This window comes from Falco rusticolus, chromosome 7 (assembly GCF_015220075.1).
Source record: "Falco rusticolus isolate bFalRus1 chromosome 7, bFalRus1.pri, whole genome shotgun sequence".
NCBI classification, from domain to species: Eukaryota; Metazoa; Chordata; class Aves; order Falconiformes; family Falconidae; genus Falco; species Falco rusticolus.
In genome coordinates, this window is record NC_051193.1 from 1,082,356 (window position 1) to 1,097,683 (window position 15,328).

The 15,328-nt window shown below is 43.9% G+C and overlaps 1 protein-coding gene across 12 annotated transcripts in view; it reads left to right on the plus strand.

Annotated features, from left to right (window-relative positions):
- Window positions 1–15,285, plus strand: part of ARIH1 (ariadne RBR E3 ubiquitin protein ligase 1) — a 62,235-nt gene extending 46,950 nt beyond the window's left edge. For 5 of the 12 annotated variants that reach the window (XM_037394648.1, XM_037394645.1, XM_037394654.1 and 2 more), the window contains 6 exons: window positions 2,085–2,270; window positions 7,830–7,960; window positions 8,060–8,117; window positions 9,401–9,673; window positions 10,556–10,668; window positions 13,599–15,285. In XM_037394648.1, the coding sequence (XP_037250545.1) occupies window positions 2,085–2,270; window positions 7,830–7,960; window positions 8,060–8,117; window positions 9,401–9,673; window positions 10,556–10,668; window positions 13,599–13,683 (846 nt within the window). In that variant the 3' untranslated portion in view covers window positions 13,684–15,285. Of the gene's footprint in view, window positions 1–2,084; window positions 2,271–7,829; window positions 7,961–8,059; window positions 8,118–9,400; window positions 9,674–10,555; window positions 10,669–13,598 lie in introns of those variants that run through there. The other 7 variants (XM_037394652.1, XM_037394650.1, XR_005105317.1 and 4 more) reach the window with 6 other exon arrangements.
- Window positions 15,286–15,328: the final 43 nt, after the last annotated feature.

A 15,328-nucleotide genomic window follows, 5' to 3' on the forward strand; every position in this document is an offset into this window, starting at 1 on the left:
ATTTGGCTGTGATAATTTTCATCTGCCTTTAAATCCCCTGGGTTGGCCTCTTGAGGAGTTGTTCATTTCCGCTGGGCAAGATTCCAGATAGAGACTGGCAGAACAGCTGTTAAGATTTTATTATGTAAAAGTCTTCATTCTAGCTAGCCCAACTTTGCCTGAAACTTCAGCATTTGTTTGGTTTTGGGACGATTTAAAACAAAGGTGGTGGTGGTGGTGGGGAAAGCAGCAGATGCCATAGAGGGGGCAGTGGTAGGAGCAGGCCTGGGTCTCATGACTGCTGAGCCAGGAGGGTGGAAGAAGGTGGGGAGGGTGTGAGGAAACGGCTGCTTTGTTTTCTTAGCTCTGTTGTGTAACTGGTTAATGGTATTGTTTGCAGCAGCGGCTGCTTCTTTCTGGGGCTGGCTGCGTGTTTTTCACTGAACTGGAATGTTGCATTATGGTGAAAGCAGAAACACCCTTCAGGCTGAAACATGCAGTTAAAATCAGGCTGAAATTGTGCAGCCTCGGCTACTTCTTTCTGTTTTGTGGGCTGAGACTTGTGTGGTCCCTGCTTGGAGGCTGAACAATGCTCAATAAAGTGAACTTGGCTTTTTCTGAGGTGGGTGTTCAGAGACACATTGTGGCTCAAGAACTGAACCCGATTTGTTCAACGTTTGCTTGGTCTTTGGGTATTGCTTGTGTTAAACCTGAAGAAGAGTAAGTGAATAACTTGGAAAGGGCTGAGTGTAACACATGCAAAGCACTTTCTAGCCTTGGGTATGAAACACTTGAGATGTCAGAATAGTCACAGCCCTATTTTGCCTGTGACAGAGCCCTTGGGAGCCAGATGAGGAGCTGCTACTGCCCCTCAGGAGTATGGTCTTGGTCATGGCCTTAGATCTCCCCATCTCCTACCTACTCCTACCTTGGCATGTGCTGCTGAAGACCAGGATCTAAGCTCTCCTTGTTGGGTTTTGTTAGGTTCAATTGTTAAGCTTTCTCTTACTGGATTCTGTGTCCCTTAAAAAGGCTGAAATAGTGTACATCTGTGTCATGTAGACCAAACATGAATAATGTGTCATTAATGCTGGCTACTGGCAATAGGAAGCTACTTATCTCCCTGTCTGAAAAAGAGACAACAGTTTCTGCAGCTTGCTTGCCAAAAGACTTTAGCATAGAATTATTGTCAAGATGGTCTTCCTTTTTGTTTTTTAACCAGGATCTAGACTGTCAGATAGGAGACATGCTAGTGGTTGGACTAGTTTATAAAGCATAGCTTAAACTGTCAGAAACAGTATTGAATGGCCAAAGTAAGAAGATTCTTGTGTGTGTCTAGACACCCATCCAGAGGACAGTGAAGAGGGGAAATGAGTATGGCCAAGCTGTGCTGGCACCAGCCCAGCTTATCTGTTAGTCTTGTGTCAGCAGCAGAAGAGCTGTTGTCCTTAACATCACTGTCTGAGCTACTTCCTCTGGTACCATACAAGACACTTCTACAGCAAGAAAGTACTTTGGAGCCCAGGCTGTCCCGCAGCAACAGGACAAAAAATAACATCAGAGTAATCACAGCAGACATCTGAGCAAGCCAACTGTCCTGGAGTCTTATGGTATCCATATCAATTGAATTAACTGAAGAACAATATCACAATTCTTCTCTCTCCGAACTGATGCTGGATTCAATTGAGGGGAAAGTTGGCAGGAAACATAACCCACCCCTCATAATGATCTCTGCCTTCTTGTGGGCAGCAAGATGTGGAAGGCAGTAATCTCACAGTGCCGTAATCATGAAGCATGAGCATGCTGGCTGCTGGAACATGTGCAGTCAGAGCTTTGCAGCTTCCGGAGAACCGGATCAGCCCAGAGCCGTGGGGCTGCCAGCCACCACCTCTTCTTTCCTGAATTGCCTGCTCTGGCCCTTGGCCACAGGCACAGAGAAACCCAAGTGCCCGTCTGACTGACACAGTCCTGTTGTTGTTCAGAGAGGAACCAAGTAAAATCCTTTCCTGCCGTAGCATGAGGCTGTAGCGATACGCTGGGATAGGAATGGCACAGGTTGGAGTGCACATATGTCTGTCCTTACTCTGTCTCTGTACTATTTCTAGCAGGAAAACAGGGCAGTCGTGTTTGGCGAGGGATGTCTTGTGCCTTCACAGCTGTTTGCTTCAGTGACTGCAAGTCAGAGCCCAAATTCTGTGTTGAATTTCTTCATTTTGAAGAACCTAGAAGGGAATCGGATCAGGTACCATCAGATGCAAAAATCCCCTTTTTCAGTGGGAAAAACTCTGCAGGTAATTCAGTTGCTACTGTGGTCTCCATTGCCGTTTCTAGCTTTTGAAAAGTGCTTTCTTGAGCCCTCCAAGCATGATGCTGAGTTGCAGTTGTGTCCCATGTGGTCTCCATTCAGGGAGGAAAACTTCCCAACTTGCCAAGATGAAGCTATAAGAGAAAAATACCAGTCCTCCTGAAATACGGGCTTGAAATCTGGGCAGTTCTTTGCAACAGGAATGAGATAAGTTTCTTCCAGCTTGCCCTGGGAGACAGAATAGGAAAAGAAAATTAGGCAATTGCTGTACGAGAGAATAGAAAAGTGAAACAGAGCTGAATTGGTTTCTGTTCGCAAACTGATGTGATGCTTTTTTTTTTAATGAATTATGTAGAATGGTCTGAATGAAAAATGAGAAGACTTGAGTAGTGAATTCTGTGGTTGCTATATAACTTCTTAATTTATTTTACATTCATTCATTTGCAGTTAGATCTGCATTAAATTCTTCTGCTTATACAAAAGATACAGCCGTTGCAGATGACTGCTGGAGTAGATGGCCTCTTGCTTAAAATAAGCTACTTTTCATGTATGAGTTCAGCTTAACTAAATTAATTTAGATTTGAGATAAGCCAATACAAGTTCTTTATCAAGCCTTTAATTCTCAGCCGTCTGGCAGAAAAGGGTTGAGTAGTCCAAGGTTTTGTACGTTTCTTTTTCAGCTTGTTGTACAAACTTGCTTCTCAAGTAGTTCCTTTCTTGAACTAAGGCAGGTTTCAGGTATCTGGTTTGTGTGGCTTTGGTTGTAAAAAACCCACATAGATCCATTGCTTCTATTAAGTGGACATTCAAAGGAGTAAGAAATACAGAAAACTTGGATTTCTGCAATTATTTTAGGCTCTTAAGGTGTATCAAGACTGTTTGAAAGAAGCCTAAAAGGAGGATGGGAAACCTCTTTCAGACCTGAGTTTCAGTGATGTTAATCTTTCTGCATCTTGGGATGCTAACGGAAGAAGAACAAAGATGCTAATAGTGCAGGTCTTCACCCAAGGCACTGTTTAGGGGTTTTTTTTGGCTGTTTTTTTTTTTGTTGTTTTGTTTGTTTCATTTTGGTGTGTTTTGGGGTGGTTTTTTTTTTTTTAAGTTAAACTGGTGTTAATGAAAGTTGTTCATCTGATACTAAAAATGCCCCTTCCTTACTGCTTTTAGCTTCTGGTGTGTTACCATCTTATTATCTTTTGGGCTAGACAGGGCTTGAATGTCTGATGTATAAAGCCAGTAGATTTTCTTCCTCCTAAAAAGCCATTGTCATTCTTCTCCTCTTAAGTGAGATAAAATGGCACAAAACCAGTTCTGCTCCTTTTCAGGTCACTTTTTAACGTCTGAACATTTGCTCCCTTTGTACGTTCTGGAAGTCCTACATTTGTTCTAATGTGTGGAAATTCTGGCAGCCCGCTAGATCCTCCCCGGGTACTAGCATCAAACTTTGCTCTTTCTTTTCTCACTAGCGCAGTTTCGTGCCAGAGTTGTGAACAGCATCTTTCCTAAGATGTCAGAGTGCCATCTTTTCCTCTCAGATGAACAAGTGTTTAAAATATCCTGCTTTACTCAATAACTATAGGTGTTGTCATGGTGCATTATTTTGTGCTAACCATGGTTAAGTTCAGCATTTTTTGACTTTGAAATGCATTAAAAAATCCCCGTGGTGTTTGAGGATTCTTTTTTTTTTTTTAATCACATGGGTTGTAGGTGAGGACCTCACTGTGAATGTAGTTGGGAGGCTGTTGTACACCAGTTGCCTCCAGGAATTCTGGAGAGTACTAATCTTTCACCCACCCTGAAATATGAAATATGTTTCCATTTAGCTTCCCATTCATATAACAGCAGCAGAGGTTTATGGTGTTCTATGTACATGCAACCTTTTAGGACAAAATAGGGATTGTTCTCCTTTGCCAGGTTGCCTAGGCTTTTGTTTTGAAGTACAGCATTTAAGCACAACACCAAATTGTTCAGAGTGGAACAGTGTTAACGAGGTCACTTCTGCATTGTGGCATGACAGATAACGTGCAGAATAATCTACTGGTTTAGTAATTTGATTTGCTGGCTATTATGTTGTTGCATAGCTGTAATTCTCAATAAGATCTTCCCTGTCCTCTTTAATCTATAAATCTCACCCACTCATTGCGTTGGTGGCTTGAGTAGTTGCTGCTTTTTTTCTTTCTGCTGGTATTCAGCATTTCTTTAGTATGTTCTTACGACTTTTCCTTAATTTTTAATAATATTCACCTTCTACACTAATATGTAACTTCATGGATCTGTGCAGCTTACTATATAATCTGTCTTTTGTGCTTTGCTTTTATAGGTATATAAGGCTTGAAAAGGATGGCATTCCCTGTAATAAAAGGGTTGTAATTAGGGCCTTTTTGTTCCAGTTTGCATCACAGGGCCAGAAGCCCTAAGTATTGTGTGGTATTGAGACACTTAAGAGCTTGGTCTCCTCCTCAAAGACAGGAGAGCAGAATTTCAGTGCTTCTAATTGAGCCTGGTTGCAGATGAGGATGGCCCCACATCCTTGTGGTGTGGACATGCTCCACTGTGCCTCTCCAGCTTGACAGGTCATCTGGAAACTGTTTCTCTCTTTCAGTTGTGGGATTTTCTTAAGCAGGAGTGATTGCTGCAGCTGTTTGGATTAGCAGTGTCTTCCACTGTGGCATGCAGGTGTCAGCGTCTCCACAGATGAGATGTTTGGAAGAAATTGCACAGCTCTGTGACCACCATCTTCTCTTGAAAAAACATTCATTGCTGTGTGCCCCAGGGTCAGCGTTTGAGTGACAGGGAGCTGTGTCATGATGTGACAGGGGTGCAGTGCCACTCTTTGTACATATTAGCAAAGTGCACCCTGGCTGATGGGCAAATAGATCTGGGATCTTCACAGTTGTGAAGGATATTGATGGGGTAAACCTGAATTTGGGTCCTGATGTGTTGGTGCAGGATTGCAATAGGATGGAGGGCTGCCTGGAAAAGGAAAATAGATACTGTGCTGGGTATGGTGCTGAAAGGAGAGATGTGGGTTTTTCTTTTTTTTTTTTTTACTCTGAAGTTCATAGAACTGCATTGATTGACTAATTGGGAAAAAGCTTACCTGGCTGAGTATCCATCCTATGGACAGCCCAAGAGGACATCTTGATGCTGTTTCCCCGCAGAGGGACAGCAAGGGAGCTACCGTGCTTCATTTACTCTGTCTGTAGGACAAACACAGGTGATGTGGAGGAAAGGAGATGTGAAAAAATCTCCTTAGGGGCTTGCTTGCTGGTTGAGCCCATCTGAGTAATAACCAGCCCCCAAAAACTTGAACCAAAACAAAAAAAGCAGCCAGCTAGCCTGCAGTGTACTAACAGAGCACAAGGATGGGATGAGAGGTGTGACTGGAAAGACACACTCATCTAACTGCTGGAGTAGTTCCCCAAATCGGGGGAGTCTTTCTATTTACATGACAAACCTGGTCTTCTGGCTAGAAACAGAGCTTTGTCCTTTTACTCAGGCGAAGCCCTGGTTGTGACCTGTTGATGGGATAGGAATGCTGTCCCTCTTGGCTGAACAGGAGGTCAGTGCTCTCCAAACAAGTGCTGTAATAGCTTCTCCTTTCAAAGGAATGGCTCAGGAAAACCTTGCTGGTTGTGTGGGATGTTGCCTGTTTCTGCCCAGTCCTTAACCCTTCCCCTTCAGGATCAGGCAGTAGGACCAAAGCAGCACTTCCAAGAGGAAGAAATAATGGCAGCACTCAAGTGGGGTGCCCTGCCATTGCTCGGGAGATCAGAATCATGAAATGATTTAGGTTGGAAAGGAATGTCATCTTGTTTGGCGCCCCGGCTCAAAGCAAGGATAACCACAAAGTAAGGGCAAGCTGCTGTAATAAGCCTTATTTTTCATCAGTGCTCAGGTCTGCAAAGTTGCAATCACCAGGAAGCAAAACTAGCTGAAAGTACTCTCTTATATTGGCCAAGAGAAGTTGCAGTCCCTTATGATTTCCCCCTTGCCTCTCTTCCTTTGTAACCTGCTTTACTTTACTGCAGACCTCCCTCCCTGCAGTGGGAAGGGCCATGTCTGACATCTGGAGACCACACTGGTCCTTTGCACCTCCTGAGCTATCTTCAGAGTACTTCTTGGTGTACAAATTCTCTTGTCTCTTACAATACAAATAGGCAAACTCGTGTGAAAGTGGAGTAGTAGTTGGGGCACTTGGAGTGGGCGTACAAGAATGTGTTGGATTGTGTCCTATATAAAAGTAGCAGTTATAGACTGATTGAACATGTTGGGTTCTTCCTTTATTGAGAATTTATCTGAATGCCAGAGTAGGAAGTGGTGGTTCTGGTTAGCCAACAGTAAAGAGGTGCTCGTAACTGGGGAGGGGTTTTTATCTGCTCCTGACGCAAAAGCTGCAGTGAATTTTATGTGAGTGTGGATTACTTGTTTGGATATCTTTGTTACTGCCTTGTAGATAAATCTGGCTTCTGCAAAATGTTCGTAAATGCTGCTGTGGTTGTGTAATAAGCTGGACCAAGGAACTCATCCCAGCTAAAATGTGTTTGGGTTTATTTTGGGGGTTTTGTTCCTCTGTACTTGCTGGTTGATTTTAACCTGCTGTGTTCCTTGGCCGAGCTCTTGTGCAGCCGCCTTGTGTCCTGGCACAAGAGAAGTGCCACAGGGACAGGAGCAAGTGGCAGAAGAGAGTTGGGCTGGCTTCCTTTGCTTGTAGAGGCAGCTTAGTATATTCTTGCAGCCTCGGCTTTGTGTACTCATTGTCATACAACAGAAATAAATCTTTTATACTCTACATGAGTTGAATATCGTTTTAGGAAGATGTCATATGCTGCTGATGTATGAGAATGATATTAGTGTTATAAAAAACCAGCCTATTCCCCAAAGATTTCCCTGTGCAGTGCTGCTCTGATATCCTTGTATTTGTCAAAGGCCTCACACCTGAAAGGGAAGCCCCATGTGGGCTTTTGTGAGGTGTCACATGAAGGGGAAAAAAGGGATCTGATGGGAAATGTGGAAATGCCCCAGGAGGAGAAGTGTCTTTTTAGTTGACAGAAACTTCTTTGAAGCACGCTAGATTCTTGCTGCATGTTTTCAGATACTTTTTGGATGACATTTTACAATTGCAGGTGTCTTGGTTTGATAACAGCATGATATCAGCTTACTGTTAGGCTTTTTCAGTTTGAGTGCTGCAGTGGACCAAACACTTGATGGTGGGGAAAGCCAGATGCCTTCCCCATGGATGTTACAGACCATCACTACTGCTGTGATTTTGGAGGAGGTCATGAAATTACCTAGCCAGTGTACCACTGTAATAGCAGCATAGATAAAAATGTGTTACTCCTTAGGGTTTTTTGCTGTCTAGCTGCTTGGAGTTCGGGAATATTTTAAGGCCTGACTCCAAAATGGATCTCGATGATCAAAGGGAAGTAGTAAATCATGCATTTCACTTGACGTGCTACCTCTTACTGCCATGGGAGCCCTTCTGACTTCATAAGACTGGATTCTGTTCTTTCACTGCTAACGGTGCTCTCTGTCCTGTGAACAGGAATGCCCAAAATGCCATGTCACCATTGAGAAGGACGGGGGCTGCAACCACATGGTCTGTCGGAACCAGAACTGCAAAGCAGAGTTCTGCTGGGTGTGTCTGGGCCCTTGGGAGCCACACGGATCTGCCTGGTGAGTTCAGGAGCGTGCCTTCCTGGAAGATGAGGAAGCTGTGATGCAAACGGTATTGATTTGGACTGAAATCTGTGGAATCTTGTGTCCCTGTTACAGGTACAACTGTAATCGCTACAATGAGGATGATGCAAAGGCAGCAAGGGATGCACAGGAGGTGAGTCCATAACCTTTGGTGATAAGTGAGATCACCAGCCTGTGGCCATGCTTTCTGTAAACCTATAAACTGGCTCTGAAGAATTTCCTGGATTTGGGCATGAATCCAAAAGACAGTGAAGTTCCCCTGCAACTCTGGACTCTTGCTTCCTGCTAGGGAAGAAAAAAACTCACCTGTTCAAAGCCACCTTAACCCAATTTAAAGAACATGTTAACTCAGTTATCTGTCACGCTGCCTTGCCTGTTTTATAGCAGCTCTTAACATGGAGTCATCATAGTGCCATGGGTCTGAGATGACAGTCCTCACATCCTTCATAAAATGCTCTTTACTGCAAAGCTCTTAATGTGAATCCTGAGGTGTTTAAACACAGCAGATGTTTTGAATATAAATAGACTGCTGTCATTCCAATAACTACATTCAGAGGCTTGACATAGAAGAAATAGTGGGTGAAGTTGCAGCTACATTAAACTGTTCAGTGAATATGGATAGAGCCAAACCCCTTTTTAGTGGGGAGGGATTGCATGTTGTGTGCCACAGCTTACAGAAATCCATTTTCTGCATCTCTGTCAAAGTACTGTTATAGCCAAGAACCAAAGTATTTCCTGCAGCCCCTCCTCCTGCAGATAAGGATGACTTTGGCTGATAGTGTACATCCACAACGTAGAAGTTAGCCATGCTCATGCTGTTGTCTTTTTTTTTTCCCTAGCTGATCTGTCAGTGAGAAGTAAATAAGATTGATGGCTATGCATTGAGTATCTTGGTTCTCTTGTACTACTTAGCACATGGCGTCTTTGCTCTGCTCTATAATCAATATGGCCTAGGCAACCTAAGGGTGCCCTCTTAATACAAGCACAATAATTGTTTAATTGGAATTCCTTATTAGCCAAAATAATAGAAAAGAAAATCTGCTTCTCACTGTCTGTTATGACACTGGAAGCATTTAAGTCTTGTAGCTTGAACTGTGAGGCTGAAATTCAAAACTGATTAGGCTTTAGCAATGTGATTCTATTTACTTTCAGGGCTGGGAGTGAGGATGTCACAGCAGTGCTAGGAAGTCCCCCGCATGAGGGTGAGCTGCTATGGGTCTGGCTTCATCTCCACACTATGTCAGGGTTAATAGTGCCACACAAAGCAGCACCATCTAAGTCTGGCCAGTGTGAGGGGAAAGGAAACGCCTTTGGAAAGGAAGCTTGTTCTCAGGGTTAGGAAGAGCCTTGTGAGGGGTTTACTTCTCTTGCAGCCATTACTTTGTTTTAACTATTTGTTTTCTTTTTCCCTAATGGGAATTAACACAGAGATCCAGAGCAGCCCTGCAGAGGTACCTGTTCTACTGCAACCGCTATATGAACCACATGCAGAGCCTGCGCTTTGAGCACAAGCTGTATGCTCAGGTGAAGCAGAAAATGGAGGAGATGCAGCAGCACAACATGTCATGGATCGAGGTGCAGTTCCTGAAGAAAGCAGTCGACGTCCTCTGCCAGTGTCGTGCCACACTCATGTACACTTACGTCTTTGCCTTCTACCTCAAAAAGAATAATCAGTCCATTATCTTTGAGGTAGGAGAAAAAAACATGGTTGTCAGGAGTTCAGGTTATAAAGCTAAGCGAAATAGAGATTTAATGCTTGGAGAAACTCTTGTCCCCAGCTTTACCAAAGTGAGTCTGGCTTAATATTCTGTTGGACAAAAGTCAGTGGCCCTGCTGGGCATCATATAGCATCGTCTGCTCGAGGAGAAAGTAGAGTACAAGATGCTGCCACCTGAAACAAGAGAGTGAGGTTCTGTCCTGAACTGGCAAAGAAGGCCTTAAAGCTTAAATCTGGCATTTTGACTTTCCCTGGTGTTGGCTTTTTCCAAGGGCACTACCATTACAGTTGCCCTTTCACGGTCTAAAGGTGGAGGCCTAATCTGCTTCAGAAGTGAAGCTGTATTGACTCTTTATAGTTTAGAATAGTCCTTTGTTGGTCTTTGTGCAGAACCTAAGCAGGATGCTTCTGCACTGTGTGCTCAGCAAGGGGTGCACAGAATGACTGAGCAATAGCAAAAGCTGTGCTCCGATGCTGCTGTGTGTGTACCGGGGTCAACACAGACTTTGCCAATGCTGATAAAAATAAATAGAGAAGGGACAGAACAGGAGATTAATAGCCTTGTACTGCACTATACCATTAGGAAGGAAAAGGTTTTTTTTAGGTTTGCCAGGATGTTGCAGATCAAGGAAGACAGAAGACTTGTTGGTAGATATGCAAATTCTCTCCTGATCAAATGAAGAAATTTTAGCTTTTTCAGTCTCGATGCTCAGAGCAGGTTACTAGAGTGTTATACAGTGCATGTATAATCCTGCTTTTTATTTCAGGACTGATTTCAGTTGGATTGAGTTAAAAAATCTCTTTCTTTCCTCCCCCCCACCCCCAAAATACTCTTTTTCTTTTTGTCTTTGCAGAATAACCAAGCAGACTTAGAGAATGCCACAGAGGTGCTTTCTGGGTACCTTGAGCGAGATATATCCCAAGATTCGCTGCAAGACATAAAGCAGAAAGTACAGGACAAGTACAGGTTTGTTTTTTAATAATTCTCTATCTCACAGCTGCCTGAGTACCTGTATTGCTATCCTGTGACAGGTGGTGGCATGTGTACTTGCCAAGGTATGGTTTTTCACCAGTCATGTCCCTGGGAAGCTGTTTGCTGTTGGCCTTCTGCTATGCATTATGATCATCAGTTGGTCCCTGGGCATCTGAGAACAGAGCAGCAGTGTCCCACAGCAGCTCCTGAAATCACCAGTGGTGAAGCCCTTGTGCGGATGCTGGCTGTGTGGTTTTGTGCCTCTGCCGGGACCAGCCCTTGGGGAAGGTGACAGCCTGCAGGGAGAGGCTCCCAGCTGTGCCTTGCATCTGTTCTGCTGAGCAGTAGCTAGAAGATTCAGTCCCATAATGGAAAAATCTTGTGACTAAAAGCAATGGCTTTTCATACACCTGCTGTTCAGCAGAGAAGGAGCATGTGGGAATGGCCAGGCCCGAGATGGGACCTGCATAGTGAGGGCCAAGGAACAAGGAGTAACTTTGTTGTTCCAAGCTGACACCGTTGGCCTAGGATGCATTGCTGTAAAAGAGCAATTGGGTGTTTTTATTTTTCTGTTGGGCCCTTTTGTGCAAAAAGTGGGTGTAGAAAGGCTGTCTTTAAAGAAGAGGGAGAGAGCAACCTGCCCAGCTAGAGAGGAGAGCAGAAGAACCAGGGTCCAGGTGACACAAATGCTAATGGTTTTCACAGTCCCAGGGGAATCACTTCTGCACAGTGGAAAAATACAAAGCTGTAGATGCAGATGAGTCACAGGATTATGGCTTGCATTTTTGAGGCATTTTGCCAAAGTCACTGAATTTGTTATGCCTAGCTTAGGGGAAAAGAAAAAAAGCCAAAGTAGGGTGAGCTGTATTGACTAAGGGACTTTGGGGAGTGGAGTTAGCTGTTTAGTTCTGGGGGGCCTGTGGCCCATTCTGCTGGTCTGGTAGCATGGCTGGAGCTGGACAAGACTTAACCAGACCTTTGCTTTTGAGGCATTTTGTAACTTGCCAACTTACTTAATGGTAGCCTTGAAGGGTATCTTGGGTCAAGCTGCTTGTTCACTTAAGTCCTTTGAAACTGGATGCTCTTCTAGGGATGGTAACAGCTATCCAGAAGAAATTAAAACCTAATATAGCCTGAATTGCCTGAGAACATAGTATCCCAAACCTGCCTTCATGTTTCTGGGAAGAAAGTATGCATCTGTCAAGCCCGTGCAGGTCCCTAATTAACTAGTTCAGTCATGTCTTAATTATGTCCTGCACGGTGCTCTTTGTGTGCTGGTGTTACAGTGTACTGATGCAAGACCAGGACCAAAGATGTTACTGAGGTGGGTTTAAAGAGCTCTGGGAAATTGCATGAACTGACTTCCTAGCTAATTTGGTTTCAGGTGTTTCAATCTCTTAGCTTGCAAAGACATTTCTGGAAAACAGGATTAAACCCCCACCACCAGCAGCAAAATAACTGAAGTTGGGAAAGCAGAAGCTATGCATGTTTGCTTTCACGTGCTTCAGAAAATCAATGGGACTTTGTGTATGATGATTTCTGTTGCAACAGCTGATAGCAATGAGAAGAGCCAGAAGAGTTTTATTCAGATAAGTCTGTTGGTCTGATGCTGCTACCATTCAGTATCTTACAAGGGCTGCAGGTTAAGATGAGGAATTTCTGCCTACCTGTTAGCATGTGTTGCAATCAAGGATAGCTTTCTGCTAGGGGCACCTGCTGGGAGACTCCTCCTGTGCACCTCGCTTTAGTGAGCAGAGAGATACTCAGCCACTACTGAACAAGCCGGGTTCCCAGCTGCTGGAGCCCCTCGGATGCTCTCCTGACTGGTGCGTGTGCCCAGAAACTGTACCACACAATTCCCAGCAGGAACTGGTAACTTGGTGGTTGGCTCCTGGGTGCCAGTTTCTCACATTACAGCACATCACTTGGGGCTGAGCACTGCCGAACCATGGACACAGCTGTGCCTGGGGCTGTGGGAGCTGCTACTAAGATTTTTTTTTTTTTTTTTTTTTTTGTCCCCTGCATGCCTAAAGATGATGTAGACTTCAGCATCACCACTGGAAGGGCTTTAGTGCAGAATGCCTGCTGCTTGCTTATAATTTGCTCTGGGAACCTGAATACTTGAAGTGCTTCTCTGCTTTTTATCTTTTTATTTGGCTGATGCACCCAAAATGAACATGGCATCTTTTGATATGTTCTTATGATAGCACTTTTCCTCAGTATCATTGATCCTGGTAGGACTGTACCTAACCCTGGGATCAGTTAGATTTGCAGCTTTGTCTGTTTAAGTGAGCATAGGTAGGAAGATCCTGCCAGGCTTAGTGCCCCTCTGAGACTCAGGAGTCACGGTGAGGTAAAACTTGCACTCCAAGCCGGACCAGTAACCCTTTTTGTAGCCAGCTTGACTGCTTCCATCTCCACTGGGATTCTGGAGGGGAATAGAAGTGGGTCAGTGCTCCTTCCAGAGGTTCTGCCCAGCCAGCTCCTGGCTTTTTGTTGTCCTGATATGACTCATAGGCACCAGCCCTTGTTTGAGGAGAGCTTTGTCCCATTTTGGGTGTCACTGCTAACCTATGCTCTGGCTTCTGCATGTTGTGGCCACTGCTGCTTCCTTGTTCAGTATTTCCTAGCTGTAGGGGCTTTGGGGATACTTTTGCATGGGAAACTTAAATTTGCATGGTGTTTGGTTTTTTTGGGTTTTTTGGGGTTTTTTTTGGGTTTTTTTTCAGCCACAGACCTGGTGCTGAGTGACTGGAGTAGTTGAAGTCTTAATTAGCGCTGTTAATGGGCTACAAATACTAAGTCCCTTCTCAGGGGATCTCTTCTTTTGGAAGTGGGGCTTAATGTAGGTTTGCATTACACAATGCTGGGAGTGGGCCATGGTGTCTAACCTGCCTTCTCTGTGCCATTCCTCTTCGCTGCAGATACTGCGAGAGTCGACGAAGGGTTTTGTTGCAGCATGTGCATGAAGGCTACGAGAAGGACCTGTGGGAGTACATTGAGGACTGAGACTGGCCCCGCATAAAACGAACTCTGAAACCTTTACCATCTAGAGTGCTCATGCGATTCAAATAAAACACACACAAGGCGCTACGCCTGTTACACCGCTGGTCTGTAGTACCGGGATTCTGTTTTGTTAACAGAAAATTTAAGTAAATTATATTGTAATAAAAAAAGGTAGATAAACCATTGTACAACAGTATTCTAGGCGGCCAATAAGAGTGTGACAGACGCACTAAAAAAAAAAAAAACCCTCCAACTTTAACTTGTAACGTAGCTTCATTCTCCAAGCCGACTCCTTTTTCTTTTCTATCTTTATTTTCCTGTGTGTAGTACAGATGGAATTTAAACCAGTTTCTTGACACTGCTTTTCATGTCCAAACCAGCCATTTTGATGTACTTTGGTAAGGGGGGGATGGCTCTCCTGCCCCCCTTTTCCTCTCTGCCACCCAAGTACACAGATGAATGTTGATTGGCTCATTGTAAAGATTATTCTTGGGGAGGGGAGGAGGGGGGTTACACAGCAAGGAAAAAAAAACACCTTTGTATATGACTTTTAAAACAAAAAGAGGACAACACAGTATTTTTCAAAGTTGTATATAGCGCATATGCATGGACAAAGAGCAAGCGTGGCACGTGTTTGCATAATGTTTAATTACAAAAAATATTTATTCTTTAAAAATCTTCAAGATTATGTCTATTTGCTGTGCATTTTCTTTCAGTTTGATTATCTTGTTTTGTTTTGTTTTTCCCTGGGATGGGGTGGGGGAAGCGTGTGCTGGTGTAGTGAACATGGTGGGTTTTTTTCTTTGGTGTTTTGTTTTTTTTGGTTTTTTTTTTTTTTTTGGAAGGCTTTTACCAGAGAATTTGGGTTTCTCCTCTTCCTGCAGTTCCTTTATGTCCACAGCCTCCATGGTTTTGTGTGTGTATCCATTGCTGGCAACGGACCCGTCCCCTTGTGCGCAGCTCATGACGCTCGGTAACCCTGTGTGCATTGTGTTGGTGACTGATGCACACTGTGATTCAGGATGCTTTGCTTTTTTTTTTTTTTTTGGTGTGTTGGGTTTTTTTGTTTTGTTTTTTTTTTTTCCTACCCCAGACTGATAGCTGCCGAAATCCAACTCTGCTGTTCCCATCCATGCACGCAGGACACGTGCTCTGAACCCAGAGGAGGTGTGTGTGTATTTAGAGTTTTACTTCTAGTTCTGAGGCAGGAACAGGAGGGGTATTTTGCACCACTTCTCAGACCTGTGGAAAGATTACGGCTGTGGATCTCCTCTCTTCTCTCCCCTGCTCTCCTTCATCTGTCAAATGGACCGTTCCTTGCTGTTTAAGTTTCACTTACATTATAATGAGTCATAACATTGAAAAGGAAAGATGATGGAATTGTCTTTGTGTTTGTTTTGGGCTCAATTACTGGGCATACTGTCCTGGCAAATATTTAACACTCCATCTAGTGCAGTAGAAGCTGAAATCAACAGGGTATTTTTCAGTTAAAAGGGGAAAGAACTAATAAGTTAGCTACTGAGTCCATTTTTATGATTTCTGTAACAAGCTATGTTAAAGTAAACAATTGGTGGTGGTTTTATTAAATTTACTCCTGTATAGGAATTCCTTCTGTGGTATTTTTTGCCAGGCTAGTGTCCTCAAACCT